Source organism: Boleophthalmus pectinirostris, unplaced genomic scaffold (assembly GCF_026225935.1).
Source record: "Boleophthalmus pectinirostris isolate CB_2022bp ecotype Guang Dong unplaced genomic scaffold, ASM2622593v1 HiC_scaffold_3, whole genome shotgun sequence".
Lineage (NCBI taxonomy): Eukaryota > Metazoa > Chordata > Actinopteri > Gobiiformes > Gobiidae > Boleophthalmus > Boleophthalmus pectinirostris.
In genome coordinates this window covers 34,445,047-34,465,801 of record NW_026571299.1, presented here as the reverse complement: position 1 = coordinate 34,465,801, position 20,755 = coordinate 34,445,047, and the positions used below count along the sequence as shown (strand labels likewise).

The window sequence follows — 20,755 nt, the reverse complement described above, 5'->3', positions numbered from 1 at the left end:
TGGTGGGTTACTGTAACACCAGGACATTTCATTGGTTCATTTTGCTGTCCATTATGACCAGACTTCCTGTGGTCTTGCACCGGCACTAGACCGGTCTGCAAGCACACCGTAGTTGAATCTACCCCACTGCTGAGTGCCAAGGCGGTTGAAAAGTGGTAGGTAAAACTAGTTACATTTTATCTACATAATCATAACTAAATATAAGTAATATGTTTAGAACCAAAGATTTATTTGTGAATATGCCTTATTCTAAGACAGAGGTGGTAGAAATTGCCTACTTGAATGTGCTTACTGTTCCCCCCCAAAGAATGTGTTTATCACATGGGCTCACGGTTAGGCAAATTTCAACATGATAATACTGGCCACTGAGTATAGAAAATATCCTGTAGATTAACATAAACTCTAATAATATATACCGAAATAACTGAGCAGTAACAAATCCTTTCATTTTAAAGTATGTTTTCTGAACAGATGGTTGAAAGGGGTGAGTGGTGGCTCGTATGTCTCCTGCTGTACGCTGCTTGGCTGGGCTGCGTGTTGACCGCTGAGGCGCGCACCTGTCCTCCGTCCTGTAACAAATGCTCAGGTCCGGATCAATGTGATGAATGTGGGAGAGGATGGCTTCTCCATAATGGCACATGTGTAGGTACTGTACAGTATTTAAGAATTTACTCATAAACCCACATTAATAATACATAAGTAAATCTCTCTTTCAGATATTGATGAGTGTGGCACAAAGTTGGGTGTTTGCTCTTCTGGCGGTTACTGCTTCAATAAGGCTGGATCTTATGAGTGCAGAGGTAAGATCTTCCTGTTATGTAGGAGTCTATTAAAATATGGTGGGGTTATTGCTTTGCCCAGAATGTTCCACTCTGCAGCATTACAGTTATCTATCAACGGATGGAGACAAGCAGGTGACTCCACCAGGCCAAATTACAGGAATGGAGAGGAAAGCCTGCTCTCAATAACAATGCTTGTATTTTTGTATTGCATTTCTGTTAAATATATGTTTATTCATTTCATTTGAGATATTAAGTGTCCATTTAGCTATTTACACGAGTGTAAGCACATCCATATGTCACACATTATATACATATACATATACATATATATATATATATAAAAAAAAAAATGTGTTTCTCACCTTCCACGGTGGTAGGTCTCTCTCACCCTCATTGAGCTCGGGTCCTCTACCAGAGGCCTGGGAGCTTGAGAGTTCTGCGCAGTATCTTTGCTGTTCCCAGTACTGCACTTTCTGGACTAGATGTCCGTTGTTTTTCCCGTATCTGTTGTAGCCACTCTTCCAGTTTGGGGGTTACAGCCCGAGTGCTCCGATCACCACAGGCACCACTGATGCCTTTACTTTCCAGGCTCTCTCCAGCTCTTCCTTGAGCCCCTGGTATTTCTCTAGCTTCTCGTGTTCCTTTTTCCTGATATTACCATCGCTTGGTATTGCGATGTCAACCACCACGGCTCTGCTCTGTTTCTTATCCACCACCACTCTGTCTGGTTGGTTCGCCATCACCATTCTGTCAGTCTGTATGTGGAAGTCCCACAGGATCTTGGCTCGGTCATTCTCCACAACCTTTGGAGGTGTTTCCCACCTTGATCCTGGGGTCTCCAGCCCGTACTCTGCACAGATGTTTCTGTACACTATGCCCGCCACTTGGTTATGTCGCTCCATGTATGCTATATATATATATATATATATATATATATATATATATATATATATATATATATATATATATATATATATATATATATATACATACACACCTACACATACATATATACATACATACATACTCTATATTCATTTACCTTATGTTCATAACAATACTCCTTATTTGTTTATATACGTGTGTGGAAGCATGCATGCACGCACCCACCCACATATGCACATGCATGCACGCACACACGCACACCTATACACATGCACATACATATACACATTTAAATCCATGCACCTATATACATATAGGCACATATCCATACATATACATATATTTCATTACATTTTTTTTAACACTTCATATTATAAAAGGCAGAGCCTAATATTATATCTATTTATATTCTCCTTGTGTGTGTGTATATATACATACATACATACACACACATATATATACACATATATGTATACATACACACACATATGTATACATATACACATACATACACACATACATATTCATATATACACACATACATACACACATATACACACATTTTATATATATATATACATATACATATATATATACATACACACATACATATACATATATACATACACACACATATACATACATACACATATATATATACACACATACATATATACACACACATACATATACATACATATATACACATACATACATATATCTACACTTATATTTTTCCCTTTAATCCCTTCCCCCGATTAATGACCCCTCACCAAACTAAATAAATAAAAATAACATTATGAATTAATAAACACACACATACACATTCATACATATTCACTCACTCACATACACCCATGCACACATCAATGGTAGGATACACATTATCTTGTTTCTTGTATTACCGGTGCCCATAACTCCTCAAATTCCTTCATTTTAAAACGCAGTCTTGCTGTTACTCTTTCCATTTCCATCACATCTTTAACCCTTTCCCACCAGTATTGTATTGCATTTCTATAGCTATAAAACACTTGTTACTGAATACAAACATCTACGGTACATGGAGAAATCAGTTGGCAGACCTTTCACCAGAAAAGTTACATGGTACACCTTTAAGGAATAATTAATCCAGCACCAAGGAAGTATTATCTACAGTGTTTTCTACTCTACTATTACACACAAGGCTTTCAAAAGGACATTATTGCCAAATAAGACCAATGGACACAAGACCACAAGAAGTAATGCCAAGAAGAAAAAAGTTACTGAAGGGATAATGCCCGTCACTTTCTCTTCCATCTGTTAAATAAAGTTCTCTTTCCCAGACTGTGATGCAGCCTGTGTGGGTTGCATGGGCAGTGGACCAGCCCAATGCAGGAAATGTGCCCCAGGATATAGACTGACAGGGCCCAAGTGCCTGGGTATGTAATCTGATTAACTGTGTTTGGTATTTGTTACATAATACTAGAATATAATGATAATTACATTGAATTATTCATTATTATGCTGTAAGACATCGATGAATGCAGTGTCTTGGTGCTGGCCTGTTCTGGTTTGGATGAGATCTGCACCAACACTGAAGGGTCTTTTCGCTGTGATTGTGCAAAGGGGTACATCCGCAAAAACAACGTATGTGTGAAAAAGCAACAGCCAAGTAAGTCATCATTATAGAGCACCATTAAGACTTTAAGGATCCCTGTTATTGTTGAGACATAACAAGATATTAACTTTTGTTAGGTATTGCTAACTTCTATTACAGTATAATGTTGATTTCAGTGTAGTTTTGCTTGATTTGACATCTCGTTTGTTTTCTTCAGGTGTGCTGGACAAAGGGCTGTTTGAGGACATTCAGGACGATGAGGTGGTAGTGCTGCAGCAGATGATTCTGGGGATCTTGCTCTGTGCTCTCGGAACCCTCGCTGCAAAGGGAGACCTTGTGTACACTTCCATTTTTATTGGGGCCATAGCAGCCGTGGCAGGCTACTGGCTTTCTGATAGAGGAGATCGCATATTGAACAGTTTCTTAAAGGGACACTGAAAATTAAATCACTGTGCTTTAAAATGCTTCTTAACTTCTTTACTTTATTTTTAAAGGTACTGTATGTAACTCTTAGAAGGTGGCGTGATTTGACATACTTTGGAATATTCTTCATGAAGATAGATAAGTTTTATGTCATACTGTGGAACATTATAGCCAAAAGAATATTTCCATATAAACAAATAGGAGCAGGCTCTCTTCCAGGCTAAATAACTGTCAGGTTTGTGGAGATGCAAGCTTGCTCAGAGTAAGAATGCATTTAAAAAAAAAAGTTTTGTGAAATGATAGGCTTAAAATGACAGTTGCATGTAGAATACGGAAAAGACGACCAAAGACAGAAAGAAAGTCACCTTTATTTTATGATATAAACAAGCTGGCCAACACTCAATAATTAATATTCTGATACACCACATACAATAGCAAACAGGGGCACTGGGGACAGCCTCCTAGTCTTAAAAAAAGGAAAGAAAAATAACATTACAGAGAATCCATGCGTCAATCAAAACCTTGACCCAGTCTTACTTTGTTCAAGGGACTTCCTTTGTTTTAGTGTTTTAAATAGATTTTCTCTTTTCATTCATAGTTCACACAAACACGCACGCACTCACACATACACACACAAACACACACACGTCCACCATTCATACTCTTCTCTTTTTTGTACATTTACACCAGTAACATGCGCCACTCTCACTAAACTGCACAGGCTGTCTACTAAAGGGACACAGTAAGTGAGACAGACACCACTCTCAGACAACTACATCGTACCATCACTATGTATGATGCAGATGCAATAATGGGCGAGGAATGGTGCATTATGGGAAGTTGCTCACGTCCACACAAGTTTTCATTCAGCATGCTGGACACTCACATTTAACATGTTCCTAGATCTTTACTGTACAGTTCAAAACATTAACTTGTACAAATAGTAAGTAGTAGTCTCAAACTGGCATTTTTAACAATAGTCAGAAATCATAGAAAAAATAAAGCTTAACTTAAATACAAAATGAATAAAAAAGTAAACATAAGATTTGTCATTAATGGTCACAGTGATTTGTTTCATTTCAGTAACATACAATAAAAATAGTTCATGTGAAGTGAATGTACATCAACCAATCAGGCATAACATTAGTTCTGCATGCTTAACAGATGCAGATAGTCTGGTACAGTTTTATCATAACAAATAGTTCAATTCCAAAAAACTCATCCAATCATTGTTTTACCATTGTCTAAAGATATTATCAATCAAAGAAATGTTGAGAGGATGATGCACTGATAGATTTTATCTTTTAAACATTGCTATACTAGGAGTAAGTTGCAAGCTTCTAATTTTTATTTTTATTTTATTTTATTTTTTTATGTTTTTGTTTTATTATATGGACCAATTTTATAGAAACACCCCCACAAAAGCTGTTGTTTTGAACATGGCCTAACCCAGCCATCACAGTTTGCCTCTTAGATCCTCTTCCTTTTCTATTTTTGTTTATAACACAATTAATTTGAGGACAGTTTCCTTGGTGCATGCTCAGACTGCCTGTAAATAGGTGCAGTGGTGAAGACATGATCTGTGCTTTTCACTCCCACCTGTTAGTCATAATGTTATACCTGATTGGTGTACAAGGCTCGTTTACTCACAAAAACCTTCATCTTACATATGGTGACTTCTAGGCACAGACACAAAAATAAACTCAAAATGGCCTAAAGATATCCTTCAAAACCAGGATTTGCCTCTGAAACCAGCCCCAGCCTCCAAGCCTCTGTGTCTCATAAGGTAACTTTGCGTCACTGCATAGAGAACAGGAGGCAAACCTTAACAGCATCAAATCCAGTTGGCACATAATGTAAAAAGTAGCATGCATGGCCACTATCATCACCTAAATTGTATGCGCTTGTTCATGGTAGGAGAACCCCTACTTCAAGTATTCAGCAGAAGGACCAGAAAGCCCCCTGATGGTAACATGAGGATTGTTTTGCTCCTCTGTCTGTTTGCATCATCTATTTCCTTTTGAGCTGATCCTTTCTCTTTTAAAAAAATTATAAAACATTTCACACAATCTCACAATTCTTAGTCAGGGACTGGGGTGGTCCAAGTTCATGAGGGAAGCATAAAATGAGATGTGGTTCACCTCAGTTTTAGTGGAAGATGGACAGACACTTTATACAACAGTTAACACTTGGCCATAGAGAAACAGGGGATTGAGAGGAGAACATAACAGTCTAGAGTTTGTTCCACTGTAAGATTTTGTTTTGTGTTGTTTTCAGCTGGCACACACATCACTGATTCTGTTCACGAGACAATAAAGACGACAAACACTCAAAGATAATGCATTTGGACAGAATTACTCAAACCTCTGCTGGGATTGTTCATAGTGATAGTCCTCACTCACAAGTGCAAGTTCATGATCAAATGTGTGCAGCGGACATATTGAAATTACTGCTGCAGAAATATACCACAGGCCAGGTGGTCATCAACAAATATCTTAAAAAAGGAATGTACTAATGTCTTCTAGATTAGGATACGCTTTACTTTCCCACATTAGACTTCTATATTTTTGGCTGTCCTGAATTTTCAGACAGGGAATGTTACTGCTGCTGAGAGATAATAATAATAATAATAATAATAATAATAATAATAATAAAATTAACACATTTAAAATAAGACTTATTATCACTGACCTCTGGCCAGTTAAAAAAAAATAACCAAAGAGGCAAAACATATATACTATATATATATTTATCTGTCAGTTAAACAGTTTTCTGACCACATATAGACACACTATATAGATTTCTCTCTATATTTATAATATATGCATATCTATTATATTTTGTTTACAGTTTTACGAGGCACAGGCCACTTTGTTAAGAAGAAAATAAAACAAGTCACTATGTTGTCTGGGGAGTTCACACATGACTACTTCTAGAAAATTAGACGTACTTGGGCAGGATACTGTCAGTGCTGCACAGACCTGCATTAAACATCTAATAAATGTCACCTGTCCTTTATTGTAGCCTACATTTGCATTTATAGCAGCAGCACCTCTGAATCTTTCATGGCACACTGTTCTCCCTTTCTGATTGTATATACATAGCAGTCTGTTGTTATTTAGCCCAAGGTGGGGTGAAATCCCTCCAAAAAGAGGTTTTGGATCAGATCTTGTTGACACCGTTTAGTTGTAAGCACCAGCAAAAGCACCAATAGTTTAAAATTCCTGCAACACGGAGGAGAGGTGCATAGGTGCATAGTCACAAAATAATTGGTCTTGTGAATAATTACTGACTGCTCTCCAGGCAGAAAACAAAATAATGACATATATAATAATGTGAAATGCATTTACTCTATGTTGTCATCTGCATAGATTGTTTTATGTTTTACTATTTCTTCTTTAAATGAGGTAACATGAAAAGACCACTGACAGCTAATCCCACTCTGGGATTTAAAAGGCGTTGCTACCATTGATAAAAAAGGAATCATAATAGGGCCATGCTAAAAACATGTGTATAAAGATATAAAATGGCAATGTTGACTGTGCACACTATGAGAAGCAGGAATACGTTGTCAGCAGGCAGTAAGTCAGGCATGGGAGCCAATCAGAGCCACAGAAATTATAATTCAAGGCAACACAATAATCTCAATAGAAATAAAGGTGAAACTAAACCGTGAGGCAGCAGAGTGGAGACAGTTGGGGTGTCCCGCATCAAGATGGTTTGCATTTTCTTCATAATCCCAGCATGCAAAAGCCAACAGAAACAGCTGTTCCAATGACATGCCATAGCAATAGTCCTGACAGTTGTTTGGAGTGGTCATGTACTGTTCCCTAAAAACAAAAAAATGTCTTTAAATTCTGCTAATACTACATTTAAAACTAAAAAAAAGTTATTTTATTACCTGCTCAGCTGCCAGCTTCCTGCATGAGTGAGAAGTATACTCTCACAAAACAAGGACCCGCTGCATGGATACAAAATAAAATAAAAATAAAATAAACAGGTAGGAAATGTTTGGTTGTATTTTGATGTGATGGCTCTGCTCCCCCAGTAGTGACTGAATCATCTGAAAATAGGAAACAATTAAAAGCAATTCAACCTGAAAAAACAAATATAAATCTAAAGCAAAATAAAAAAAAAAATCTTACCCTTCATAACAACATAAGTTTTGGTTGTTGCAGTGAGAATCATGCCCAAATGCCCTCCTCGTCATCCTTTGGTTGCATTGTTCATCAGCATAGGGAAACAATTAAACAAATGTTACATTTTAAACAGGATCTCCTAAATATTTATGTAATTACTCACACAGTTAAAATGTAAGTCTATGAATGTAGCACACATAGTTATCATCTTTCTGTGTTAATATTAAAACAACAACAACAATGAAACAGTGAAGACTGATAGAAATCATTAATTGCACTTCTTAGTGTATTAGTTAGTGTCACTTCATTATTTTACACCTGACTTTTTTGGACACTAATTTTGCTGCTATAAACTGGATTCCTGTTTGCATTTTTTGTATTAGCGCCATACATATAGTAGCCTGACCTGGTCATGGGCAGGTCGGTGCCCAGCATGGGGTGGTCCTCTTTGTGGGCCTCCTCGATGGTGAGGAGATGGGTGCCGAGGGTGCTGCCCATGGTGTGGGTGCTGTGGGTGCTGTGGGTGCTGCGGGTGCTGCGGGTGCTGCGGATGTGCAGGATGCTGTTGTGGGTGAGGGTGTTGTGGGTGGGGTCCCTGTTGCGGAGGTCCGTGTGGGTGCTGTGGGTGCTGAGGGGGGGGGTGTCCGTGAGGGTGCTGCGGAGGATGCTGCTGAGGGTGCTGCTGAGGGTGCTGCGGATGTGGGTGCTGCGGTCCGGGCGGCCGTGGGTGCTGTTGATGTGGTATGGGCCCTTGTGGGTGCTGAGCCGCCTGCTGTGGATGTGTGGGATGTGGGTACTGTGCTTGTGGCTGTTGTGGGTGTCCTGGGTGTGGCTGGGGTCCTGATGGGTGCTGTGGGTGCTGTGGGTGCTGAGGGTGCTGAGAATGGGGTCCGTGGGGATACTGAGGCTGTGGGGGGTGCCCGGGGTGAGGATACTGGGGCTGTGGCTGAGAGTGGGGCGGCTGTTGTTGAGGGTGATGAGGTCCGTGGGGGTGGTACTGCTCATCTTCATAGTTGTCTGCGATCAGCTTCATTCTGCTCTGAGTCTGTGGGATTAGGAAAATAATTTCAAACAATACTTATATAGTTCTAAACTACTACAACAGAAAACATGTTGACTTTAACCTTCTATATGAAAGTGGGTTCAGTAATGTGTGTAAAATAAAAGTCTTTGGAAACAAATGAATGTACCTGCTGCGAGACATTCATTATAAAAGGGATTACATAAACAGTTACTCACATGCTGTTTGAGCTGGTGCATGAGTTTGTCCCGCTCTCTCTTGAGAGCCATCACCTCCTCCTGGGTTTTCTTCTTGTTGGAGGCAGAGAGCTCTAGAAGAGCGATATTAGCATCTTTTTCACTGATGGCAGCCAGCAGAGCTTGTTGTCTGAAAATAAATTATGCCATTTCAGTTCAAAATAACAACACCAACACTAAGTGTATTTGAGGCTGACAGACTTCATCTCCAGGATCTCCTCCAGCTGTTTCCTTCGTTCCTGTCTCATGTTGGTGAGGTGTGTGTCTCGCTCCTGAAGAGACTGTTGTGTGGACGACAGGCGCTGTTTTGTGGCATCCAGCTCCTGCCTTGTCCTCTCTAGTGTGTTCATTAGATCTTCCAACTGAAACATATTTAGTGTTATCAAATGTCCAAATGAGAAAATCACTCATGAAATGGGGATGATCAAATGCCCACCTTTAGGTGATGACCACCATCCAAGGTGCTGTCTTTTCGGGGGTCCTTCTTGTCACCTTGTGGCCCCAATTTGATGTTTGTACCTTTCTTAATTTGGTCTTTTCCTCCTTGTCTGTAAAATACATTTTAGAGTTGAATTAAAAAGCATTAATCAGACATCTGGTTTAGGCCATGTGCTGTGTTTATTCATTAAAGACCTCCAAGTTATGAAAAAGCATCTAAAGATGTCACTATGTTTCTCACTCAGAGGATCTGGAGTGATAGTGTAGTAATGTAGAATAGGTGAGCACCACTAGGCTGTAGCATCACTTACCTGGGAGCTAAACTGCGCACAGGGAGATTGAAAAACAAACAGGGATAAAGTAAAACCAAATAAATCAGAGCGCACAAAGGAGAAAGTAAGAAACAGACATTAGAAAGATAAAATAAAAAGACATACAGTACATTAGAGTACAAAAGGACTGCACTCAGTGACAGCTCACTGTCAGCTGCCACAGTGACACAAGACGCATCTGTGTTAGAACAGTGTCTGCTGCAGCCTTGGACAGATGTGCAGTCAGACAGGGCCAGCTCAGCCAGGACAGTGGACAGGGGAGGGGCCAGGGAGGTGAGTGTAAGAATAACAGAACAAGAAGTCAGTTATGGGTGTACAACAGACAAGGCAAACCCTGGTCCGCTGACACATCCTCAGCATTACATCCAGAAGCATGTGTAGACCTGCAGAACAGCAGCTCCAATCATGCAGTCCTCTAGCAGGGCAAGGATGGTGTAAAAGGTCTCCAAACCACGGGAAACAGGTGGGAGTGAAAGGGAGGGAGCTGTGACTGATTTGGGCAGGAAAATACATGCTTAAAATGTCTTACACAAAACATGTTTCCAAAGGAAATACAGTATTAGTCATTTGTTTTTATGTAATTTATGCACTTCTTACAGATATTCCATTAAGTTCCCTGTACTCGTAATTCAGTCTACCACTTTGTAGGTACATTGTTACTGCATATATTATTCACAAGCATGTAACAAAAGAAAATAACTTATACATAGTCATTTGTATTTAGGAAATCTTGTATCTAAGGTGTGTTCTTCTTTCAGCTAACACAGATGAATACTGTCATTGTGTCCTTGGGCAAGACACTTAACCCACCTCACTCCCAGTGTCTGTGTACACGTGTATGTAGATGTGTGTGTGAATGCGTAAGTGGTTCCTGAGTGAGTCTAAAACGCTTTGAGTGCCTTGAATTAGAAAAGCGCTATATAAATATAGCTTCTTATAAGCAATTTCAACAAACTATAAAATGTTAGAATTCTCAGTCAAACAAGAAAACTGTTGATTCTGGTTCAGCAGCTAATAATGCTACATGCATCTAAAAACATGCTTAATTCACAGGTTAAACAACAATTCTCCATGGAAAGTTCAAATAATGTCAAAGACATGCTGGGAGAAACAAGCTGGGATCTATAGGTCTTTGCAGGGTTTTGCTAACTGAAGAGCGCAGACCAGACTAGACCAATGGGGGCTAAGCCAGATGCAGCAGTCGCATATTACTCTGCTCATGTAGTAAGGCTTTAGAGCCAGGGCAGAGCACTCACTTTCCCAGCAGGCCCCACACCATGCCCCCTATGTGCTGTGGGGCAGTGGACTCAGGGGGAGGAGGGTTGGGGGGCGCTCTGCCACTGGGGCGAGGGGGGTGTCGAGGGGCAAGGGGAGGGGGGCTGTATCCAGGGAAAACACGTTTGGATAGATGGGCAAAACATAAAAAGAAAAACAAACAGACAAAGACAGCACATAAATAAAGATGGTAAAGAAGGAGAACATTCTATATTACACTTATGTAATTAAACCATAATGACACACATCAGACAGGCTTAATTGGTTTCTTGTTCTGACAGAGACTCTGGCTTTTGGAAATTAGTTCTGTATATGAATTAAAACTGATTTTGATACAGTATTAGTATCTTCAAAATGATACTGTAGACAGAGTGTACTTCACAGTCGAGCCAAGTGTTTCTTTTAATTAACATACTAGTTTCCACATTGTGGTGCTGCTGTGAGTGTGAAATGACATGATCTGAACATATCTTCATCATCACTTGTCAAAGTACCTTTCCAACTCTGCGATTTTCTTGTCCTTGTCATTCTTCTCTGTCTCCACCTCTCTCAGGATATCCAGCAGTCGCTCCACCTCTGTCTGGGCCTTATTGGCCTCATCTTTGAAGAAGTTCATTTCCTTTTCTAGCAACTTCACCCGGTCTGAGAAGTCTGGATTTACTCGTGAGCCTGTCTGATGCTCCACTTCATGGGCTTTCTGCATCCAAACATAAACATACATTTGTATATTAAGCCTATAGTACAATAAAGTAGTAAATCACTTGTTCTCAGACTGTGGTCCATGTACTACTAATTATATGCTAGTTCCTTCAGGTGCACGGAATCCTCTGCAGTTCAAATAAGATATAATTTAATGCACATTCTTTTCCTCCTTTGGGTTAGTCCTTCTTCTAGAACAGCAATGATATATGTAGTCTTATTTTAGACCTGGTTTAGACCTAGAATAGTTCTGGACCTGAGGTTTAGTTCTGGTGGCACCGGAGAGGACAAATATATTCTTTGTTGATATTTGTTGTGAAAAGTTTGAGAAACCTCACATTAGATAACACCCAGATAAAACCAGGTTCCAGTCATCCATAACTGTCTTATATGAGTTGACCCTCTGGCCTAGCTTAACTCTGTGAATGAAAATTGCAAGATAAATGTGGAGGACAAGGGCATTATTGCTGCTGCTGGCTCATTAGTTTAACAGGGCTATTATTTAGCTCCATTTAGCAGCCCTCTGAGACTTCATCTGACTATAACACTTAGTAAATATGAACAACCCAAGACCTTCAACACAAGCACATGTTCAGCTCTAAATAACCTATTGTTTATTTCCTGTATTGTTCACAAATTTTCTCTCTGCCCCACCACCTCTAGCCAAGTTCTGGCCAAGTTTGATTACATCCCAGTGATGAGTGAAGAGTGTGTAAAACCTAAAAGTAACTTGTGAATTTAAATGTAGGATTCTGTTCAGAGTGCATATTATAAACTTCAAGAACATTAACAAGACTGAAATATGAACTGATAAACTAATACAAGATTTTTCTATAAAACGATTGGATTTTTTTTTTGTTGTTGTTGCAGAGACCACTGTACCTACCCACATTGCAATTTGATTACAATAGATTATTCAACCCTAATAGTCACTCAAATCAACAATTTGCAACAGTTCACAAACCACTATAGTAACGACAAGCAAAATGCTCCAAGTTTGCAACCACTACAATACAGTTTTGCACAAGTTAGGACAAGTATATATTCACAAAATATCAAAAGAAACTAGAGAACCTGTGTCAAATTGGTACCATGCACTATGGCATCATGCAAAACCAGCAAAGCTAATGTCAAACAAGAGAAGCAACACAAGCCAGGCCAGGATATTAACAGCAACAATGATCAGAGGTCATCTAGTGCCAATTATCAGTCAAAAAGTCAGTATGTGTCCAAAACTAGCTTTATACAACATAGGCATTAAACACAGTAACAACAAAATTCACACATAATACAAATATTTAGCTGATTCAAACATCTTGTCGTGCTGGTGCCATAGTAACATAATTTATGAGGTTGTCAAGAGTTAGAACAGTGCAGTGTCCATGCAGCTGGAGGATGAATGCAAACCTGCTGTGCTTAATCACCACTTCACTGTAAACAACACAGTGTCTTCATGCTAGTGTGCATTATGCCTACAGAGACTGCTACAGGGACTTACAGGACTGTTCAAGTGACTGAATAGATGCTCAGCTTGCTACATTATGGACAAAAAGAGTCAATATTGTAGTCATGTGAAATTGCACTGCTGCATGGTGAAAATATAAAAGTCTCAGATATAGATTATGAATGAAGTATGAGGTTGTCTACTTCCTGCATTGGTCAGACCAAGCTGCAGCTGCCAGAGAACGAGCCCAGTGCATGATGGGAGCTATTATCCTAATTAACTGTCTTTCATATAAGACACATTCAAATATTTGTCTCACTGTAGCAGCATCAGCCAAACTAAGATATGCAAGAATAGTTTTATTAGTTTTTCTGTGTCTTTTTCTGTAAACGTGCTGACTACTCCCTGTATTGGCTTGATTCAGCAAAAGACTATTTTATAAGGCATATCACAACCATTTTCTAAATATGTTTTATATTAAACAACCTGGTTTATTTAAGTCATGATCATTTTAATGCAACCACTATGCAAATTAACTTTCATCATGAGTTGTTTGACCATGAATCAAGTCTTCTTTTTGGTTATGTAGATCAAAATGTAGATATTCTGTTTATCTAAAATCCTCTGGTGCAAGTGCATTGATAATTTACCAGGTGCTCTGTTGGCTCCTCACTCGACAGATCTGGCATACAGTATAACTTTGTGGTGACACCCACTTGTTTTCATGGAGATAGGTTTAACATCATATTATATTTCTATGGCGACAAGCAGGTGGCATACTCTCCACCAGTAAACTTGCATAATGCACCTTAAAGTTAGGTCCAACTTCCACGTCCAGCGTCCAACTATACAAAAACGTAGCTAATAATGCCTTACACTTGTAATGTGCTTTACAGGCACTACAGTGTGGTCATTATTCATTGACACCCTATTCAATGGTGGTAACAGACCGGCAGAAGCAAGGCTGCCAATATGTGCCATCAGGCCCTCAGACCACCATCTATCACTCTCACCATTTTCATACGGGTATCTTGCTTAAGGACACAACAGCAGAACTTGGTCTGAGCTGGAATAGATCCTCCGACCTTCGGGTTGGGGGACCACTGCTCTGATCACTGAGCCACTGTCATTCCTCAATCTATAAACAAATATGAAGGTAATGTTGGTCTTACCTTTTGCAACTGCGTTTCTAACTTACTACACTCTTCTTTTTTCTGTTCAATGGCAATCTCCAGTGATTTGAGTTTTGAATCCTTTTTAAGGCCTGAAGAAGCCAGTGACGAGGCATGCTCCTTCAAATCAATGAGACTGGACTGTGAATGGGGAGAGAATGCATAGAGAACAAAGTCACCTGCTTGTTTAAAGTACAAAAACAGTTTATTTTAATTACAATTTTGAGGAAACAGCATTAGCCATACTAGCAGTAACAAAAGTAGTTAATTAATCCAATAATAGTAATCATAATAGTAGTAATTGCAGTAGAAGTCTCAGTAGTAATAGTGTGTTGCCCGGGCACTGACCTCTTTTTCAGTCAGCTCTATCTGCAAACTGTTGACCTTCTCCTTTAAATCCTTGTTCTCTTTCTTGTAAGACTCCACTTCCTCCAGACGCTCACGATCCTCCCTCTCTCTTTGGTCTTTTAAACGCTCAATAATCCGCTCCTAATCCAGTGACAAACACATAATATTCCGTTGATTTGTATGTGATCAAAATATAAAATCTCGCGGTATATTGGCCTGGGAGTACCTTCTCGGACAGCGCCTCCTCCAGGGTGGCCAGGGCAGTGTCTGTGTTACTGGAGTCAGTTTGGAGGGACTTGATGCGATCCTTAAGGTTTCCCAGCTGTTTGTCTTTGTCACGGAGCTGTTCTTGAAGGTTTTCAATCTGTTGCAGGAAGAGTAGGAACACTAGTGATTAACTGACTGGCTCATGTACATGAAAAATAGTGTGGACATAACTTTTATAACAAGTATTTATTTTGTTCCAAAAACTACTTAAAAACATTATATTTTGTGCATTGCAGGCCACATGTTATCTCGCACATAAATGCCAAACTTTAATTAATAACATTATTGATACGTTGGAGATGATGCCATCAATATTCCTTGGGGTATGAATGGGCATATAGTGCCATATCATATGGGCACTGCTCAGTCTGAAGCTCTGTTACTCAGTTTCAACTTTAATCTGAGCTTTATTTTAACACAGTTTGACAGGTGATTTGTACTTTTAAAGTCTCTCACACATAAAATTACAGTCACAACAGTTTTTGAGTTGGTCACTCTCAAATTTTGTTGAAAATCAAACACCTAAAGAGGACCATGAACACTTGCATTGATCACTGGCTCCTGGACATGTGTTGTTTCACCATGGTAGAGGTAAAGTATCAATAAACTGCATACATACACTCATGGAGCATAATTACAACATGATAAACCAACTGCAAAGGTGCACTATGTAACTTTTCAGATGAAGGGTCTATCACCTACTTGTCTCCATAAAGATTGTATTGTGTTGCTTGAAATGTTCCACAGTATGGCATTAAACTTATCTATATCCTGTTAAAATTCAAAAGATCTTTGTACTTTTTCTTAATTAATTTCTGTTTGTCTAGTTTCTGATAAAAGAGAACTCTCAATCTCATGGACATAAAATGGTAAAACATTAATGGAAATCTCTAACAAACTTATTTTCAGTCAAATCAACCATTCTGAGAAGAATCTGGACCAATTTGTACTCTAAAACCACAAATAAATAATAACCCAAAAATGTACAAATTTTTTTTAGGAATTTTTTCTGAATTCCGCCTGGACATTAGTCTAATTACAAGTCCCTAATCTCATGTTTAATGAGATGTGCTTCAGCTTTGACATGGGAACTGTCAAGACCCAAAAATATGCTTAATCTGTTGTCTATCAGATCATCCACAGAGAGAGTTCTTATATTTACCCAATATAACTCAGACGCAATTTTAAATCTGACTTTCCTCTGTGTAGAAATTGTTCCCACTTGAAATGAGAATAGATCAGAGCAGAGGCCACAACTACAGAGCCTCTTCTTCACAAAGCCTCCAGACATTTGTCTGTGCTCCAACAGGTTCAGAAACACATTCCAAAGGGTTCAGAAACAAGATTCAGTTTGAATTAAGACAAGCAATAACAGGTGGTGCACCCTCAACCAAGAAAATGACATGGTGCATCTTAAAAAAAACAAAACAAAAAAAACAACCTAAAATAAAAAGGTGTATTAGAAAAATATGCCATCGTCACATTTTAGGATAGATTTACATAAAAGAAATTCATGTAAAAGGTAAATTAGATTTGATGAAAGCCAAAATACTAAAGGCTGATCTGGTGGAAGAGAGAGAGTAATACTATTTATAGCTTGTACAACCAGAGGCAGTGAGGCAGAAATATCTGGTCTTTCTAAGGGCTCTGATCCCTCCAGAGACACCAGACGCCCTCTGTGGTTTAGAGGCTTCGTTTAAGACACACAGTGGTCAAATTAAAATTGTTTATCAGCATTATTTGAATACATTTGATGTTGCCACAGTGTATTTCCAGGTACACTGCTGCCCAGTCAGTTAATTTTTTCCCCCTCTTTTCTTTAAATTATTGTAAATAAAATGTTTTGAAAGGTTTTGCATGAAATTGTTTAGCTTAGCTATTAAGTAACCTGGTAAAGTATAAAATATTAGATAAAAGGAAATATTCTGACAAAAGAGCACTATTCAAAGCATGATCCATCCATACCTTCTTCTGTAGCACGTTGATCTTGCGCTCTTTGACCTCTAGCATGTCCTTCATGTCCCTGATCTCTCCTGCGAGTGTCCCCTTCTCCTCAGTCAGGTCCTGAAGCTGTTTGGTTTTCTTATTTAGGAACGATTCTTTCTCCTCAAGACGCAGGCGGAGAGCATCCACCTGAAGTAAGTGTAAGCAAAATGCAAGGTTTTTAATCTTTAACAGAATCTTAAATTGTAGAAATAGTCTTAATTAACTAAAAGAAAAGTCTTGGAACTAATATGTACAACAACAATTTTTTTCAGGACTCATTATGAGCTTTTCTTAATGTTATAACAGAGATCCCTCCACATAATTTAACTCAAAATCGTATTTTAATTGTTTATCCATCCATTTTCTTCCTCTTATCCGGGACCAGGTCGCGGGGGCAGAAATCTAAGCAGGGACTCCCAGACTTCCTTCACTCCAGACACTTCCTTCAGCTCCTCCTATTTTAATAGTTTCATGTGTTTTTGAGCAATCCTGTGTGTCCTGCTTTCAAGAGAAAAGATAAAATGTATGTTTTCACCTACCCCTTAACTCCTCCCACTTTTCTTATTTACTTACTTAATACTTGCGATTATTAAAAAATGACAGTATTAAAAATGTCAGATAGCCATTTTTCAGCAATAGAATGAGTAAATAATAAAAATCTGCTTGCTATGTTTGCTCTGGTAAAATACAACTACAAAGAAGCAGGGCATATCAGTTTAGCACTACTGAACATGAAATCAGTAAGAGTGCTTCTGCTTTTAAGCCATTTTAAATCATTATTTAAAATTTAAAATAACAAATTAAAATGAAATTTCATTACTAAATTCCACAAAAAGCATAATATGTCTTCTTCAAATGCTATGAATTAATAGCCTGATACGGTGTTTGAGTGGCACCTCAGTCTGGAGGATGGCAGCGCGTTGCTCCTTGGCAGTGAGAGACTCTTTGAGAACCTCGATGTGCTGTTTGCAGTCTGAGTTCTGGTTGTTGAGAGTTTCTAGTTTCGTCTGCAGAGCCAAGAGCTCTGACTCCTTCTTCGACAGCTCCTGCTTCAGCTGGTCAATCTGCACCAAGGGGACATGGCTCTCATTATTACAAATGAATAGCGTAGTCTCATAGTGGCTAATCGTTTGTACATTACTTCATCAACACTCTTTTCTCCCATTAAAAATGCATTTAGGACTGACTCTCCTGCTTTCGTCATATATTATACATCATGCCCATTCATGATTGATGAAAGTCTAAAAATAGTATAACAAAACATGTGAGAATCATATGGAGAGGATGTAAACATAACATAGAAGCTTCAGAAAAGAGACGAAGAGATCAATATATATATATATATATATATATATATATATATATATATATATATATATATATATATATATATATATATATATATATAATTGTATATTTGAAATGAATGAATGAAATGAATGAGGTGGATTTATGCCTTTAAACATTCTAGTCGAAAATACTGATTTGTTCATTACCTTTCATAATTTCTATTTTTCTTATTATTATTATCAAATAATCCAGACAATAAAAATATGATGTTTTATATATTGACCTATTTATTCTTTTCTCCCCAAACTCAGTTCATGTGCATTAAATGGTGTCTTTAAGCTCAAAAACTTTGCACCTTCAGATAAAGTGACTGCATTTGGAAAAGCATGCATCAGCACATTTAGTCATTCATTTGAGTAGCCTGGATGTGGCACTCCACTCCCTGATAGCTGGCAACAAAACACATTGCAGATGTCACTAAACGTTACAGCAGTTTCATACTGTAATCAGCCCACTGCACATTGCTTTAGCTGAGTGCACTACAAACTGTTTATGTACCTTAGTCTTCATAAACTTGGAGTGGTTCTTGTAGACCTCCATCTGCTTGATCTCCTCTTCTCTGTCCTCAGTGTTCAGTAAGCCATTTGCTTTTAACATTTGGATCTCATCTTCCAGATCTCGAATGTTGCGCTCCAAGGAGGCAATTTTGGTATCCTGCACAAAAGACACATGCAGGGCAGACACACGTTAAATGAGAGCTGAAAAGTTGATATTCATCAACAAACTCCCAGTACGTTAAAAGCAAAAGCTATGGCATGTTAAGTAAGGTAAACATAAAAAACAAACATGGCAGACTGTTAAACATAAGCTCAAGAGAATACTGGTAACAACTGTAGTATCAATAAAAATCAAAAGGTCCCTAGCTAGCTGCTTACAGATGGTATCTATAGATTAGTCACCATTTGGAGATGTTAAGCTCACGCAGAGAGAGGAGAGTAGACCAGTGTGAAGCAGCCAAGCCTGAGGGTGAAGATGAAAAGTAGCTTTTGCAGTAGTTTCTTGCAGATCAATGCAGAACACAAGCTCACAAGACTGCAACTGCGAGTGCTGCTGTAGCCTTAGCTTCACGGCTTTTTAAATAAATAATACAACGTCTTTAAGATTAGCCATGGTCCATCTCTCTTTTACTGCGGGGGCACAGTGCAAGCTTGCTCTGTCTTCCAGTGGCTTTGAACTTGTGAACTTGTGGGTGTGAGCAGGGCCGGACCACTAGCCACTAATACAAAGAATTAACGGGGGTACACATATTGCAAACAGGGATGGTGATGGAGGCAGGAGTGGCCTATAATAAAATGAGATTGAGGGGTTATAATGCATTAGACACATGTACATGCACTTGCCACTGCGCTACCTCCCCATGTTACGAGACAAACATCAATATAATCAGATGGCTGCAACAGATATACAAGGCACCGTACCTTTAAACAGCGAGCTGATTTTTTTTACTCCATCCACATGTAATCACTGGCCCCTCGACCTGATCAGTAAATCCTGCTCTTTATCGCTTTCTATATCCATGTCCCTGCACACTAGCACACTCTTACTGTCATAAACAACCACACCTGTTTCCATGGTAGCAGCAGGCAGGCAAGGCTATATAGCTGCGGTGCACTGTCTCTGGTGAGTGAGGAGGAGCGGGCGAGCAAGAGGGAGGCATATGAGGGGAGAAAGGGAGGAGGGAGGGATATTTGTGCTTCTATCAGCAGAGGGACAGTACTGGGATGGGGACAGACGGAGAGAGGCTTCCTGCTCACAGCACACACACACAAACCAAGAGGCAGGTTTTTCCTATCGTCCCTCTAAATGGAACTCATCAGGACACCAGCGCAAAAAGGGGGTCACATGATCACACTAGGGGGAGGAGGGAGGACGGAGAGGGGAGCGCCAATCTGAGCCGAGTGAAGGGCCGTGTCAGCTCCACAATGATGTCATGATTTATTTTGAGGAAGTGATGTCAGGCCTCTGCAGTGGGCTGATGTGGATTCAGCAGTGTACGGAAGGAGCCGCTACACAGTAAGGTTCACCTCAGACCATGGCTCAATACAGGCAACATTAACAGTGCACTGATTTGCATATAAGAGCTGCACCAGAAGCAATGAAAGGAGAGGTAGCTAAATTATGAAAAGCATCTTGACAAGTATATGCATAGATTGCTTTGAGTGGGGTTTCTAACCATGTAACACATGCTACATATGCCTAATAGTTTCATACAATACAGCGTGATAAGTCTTGTCAATATGCAATGGCATCTTCCAAATTAACTGTAAATCCAAAATTCTTAACTATAAGATACTTTCTACAAACCACACTGTCATTTCCTTTTTAAACACTAATAACTACATAAGGCCTTTCAGGATTAAA

The 20,755-nt window shown here is 39.1% G+C and overlaps 2 protein-coding genes across 3 annotated transcripts in view; one reads left to right on the top strand and one right to left on the bottom strand.

Annotated features, from left to right (window-relative positions):
- Positions 1–64: 64 nt before the first annotated feature.
- LOC110168774 (protein disulfide isomerase CRELD1) lies at positions 65–3,702 on the top strand. Its single transcript, XM_020934261.2, has 6 exons — positions 65–155; positions 456–646; positions 717–800; positions 2,990–3,085; positions 3,178–3,318; positions 3,482–3,702. Exons 2-6 carry the CDS (start codon positions 457–459, stop codon positions 3,700–3,702), a joined length of 732 nt encoding a protein of 243 aa, XP_020789920.2. The 5' UTR covers positions 65–155; position 456.
- Positions 3,703–4,026: 324 nt separating this feature from the next.
- erc2 (ELKS/RAB6-interacting/CAST family member 2) overlaps positions 4,027–20,755 on the bottom strand; it is a 30,243-nt gene continuing 13,514 nt past the window's right edge. For both annotated transcript variants that reach the window (XM_055160874.1, XM_055160875.1), the window contains exons 6-19: positions 18,893–19,048; positions 17,941–18,108; positions 17,024–17,191; positions 15,018–15,155; positions 14,792–14,932; positions 14,444–14,584; positions 11,623–11,825; positions 9,520–9,631; positions 9,285–9,445; positions 9,066–9,213; positions 8,233–8,871; positions 7,833–7,898; positions 7,589–7,750; positions 4,027–7,517 (exon numbers count right to left, since the gene is read on the bottom strand). In XM_055160874.1, coding sequence (XP_055016849.1) covers positions 7,872–7,898; positions 8,233–8,871; positions 9,066–9,213; positions 9,285–9,445; positions 9,520–9,631; positions 11,623–11,825; positions 14,444–14,584; positions 14,792–14,932; positions 15,018–15,155; positions 17,024–17,191; positions 17,941–18,108; positions 18,893–19,048 — 2,202 coding nt within the window. In that variant the 3' untranslated portion in view covers positions 4,027–7,517; positions 7,589–7,750; positions 7,833–7,871. The remainder of the gene's footprint in view (positions 7,518–7,588; positions 7,751–7,832; positions 7,899–8,232; positions 8,872–9,065; positions 9,214–9,284; positions 9,446–9,519; positions 9,632–11,622; positions 11,826–14,443; positions 14,585–14,791; positions 14,933–15,017; positions 15,156–17,023; positions 17,192–17,940; positions 18,109–18,892; positions 19,049–20,755) is intronic.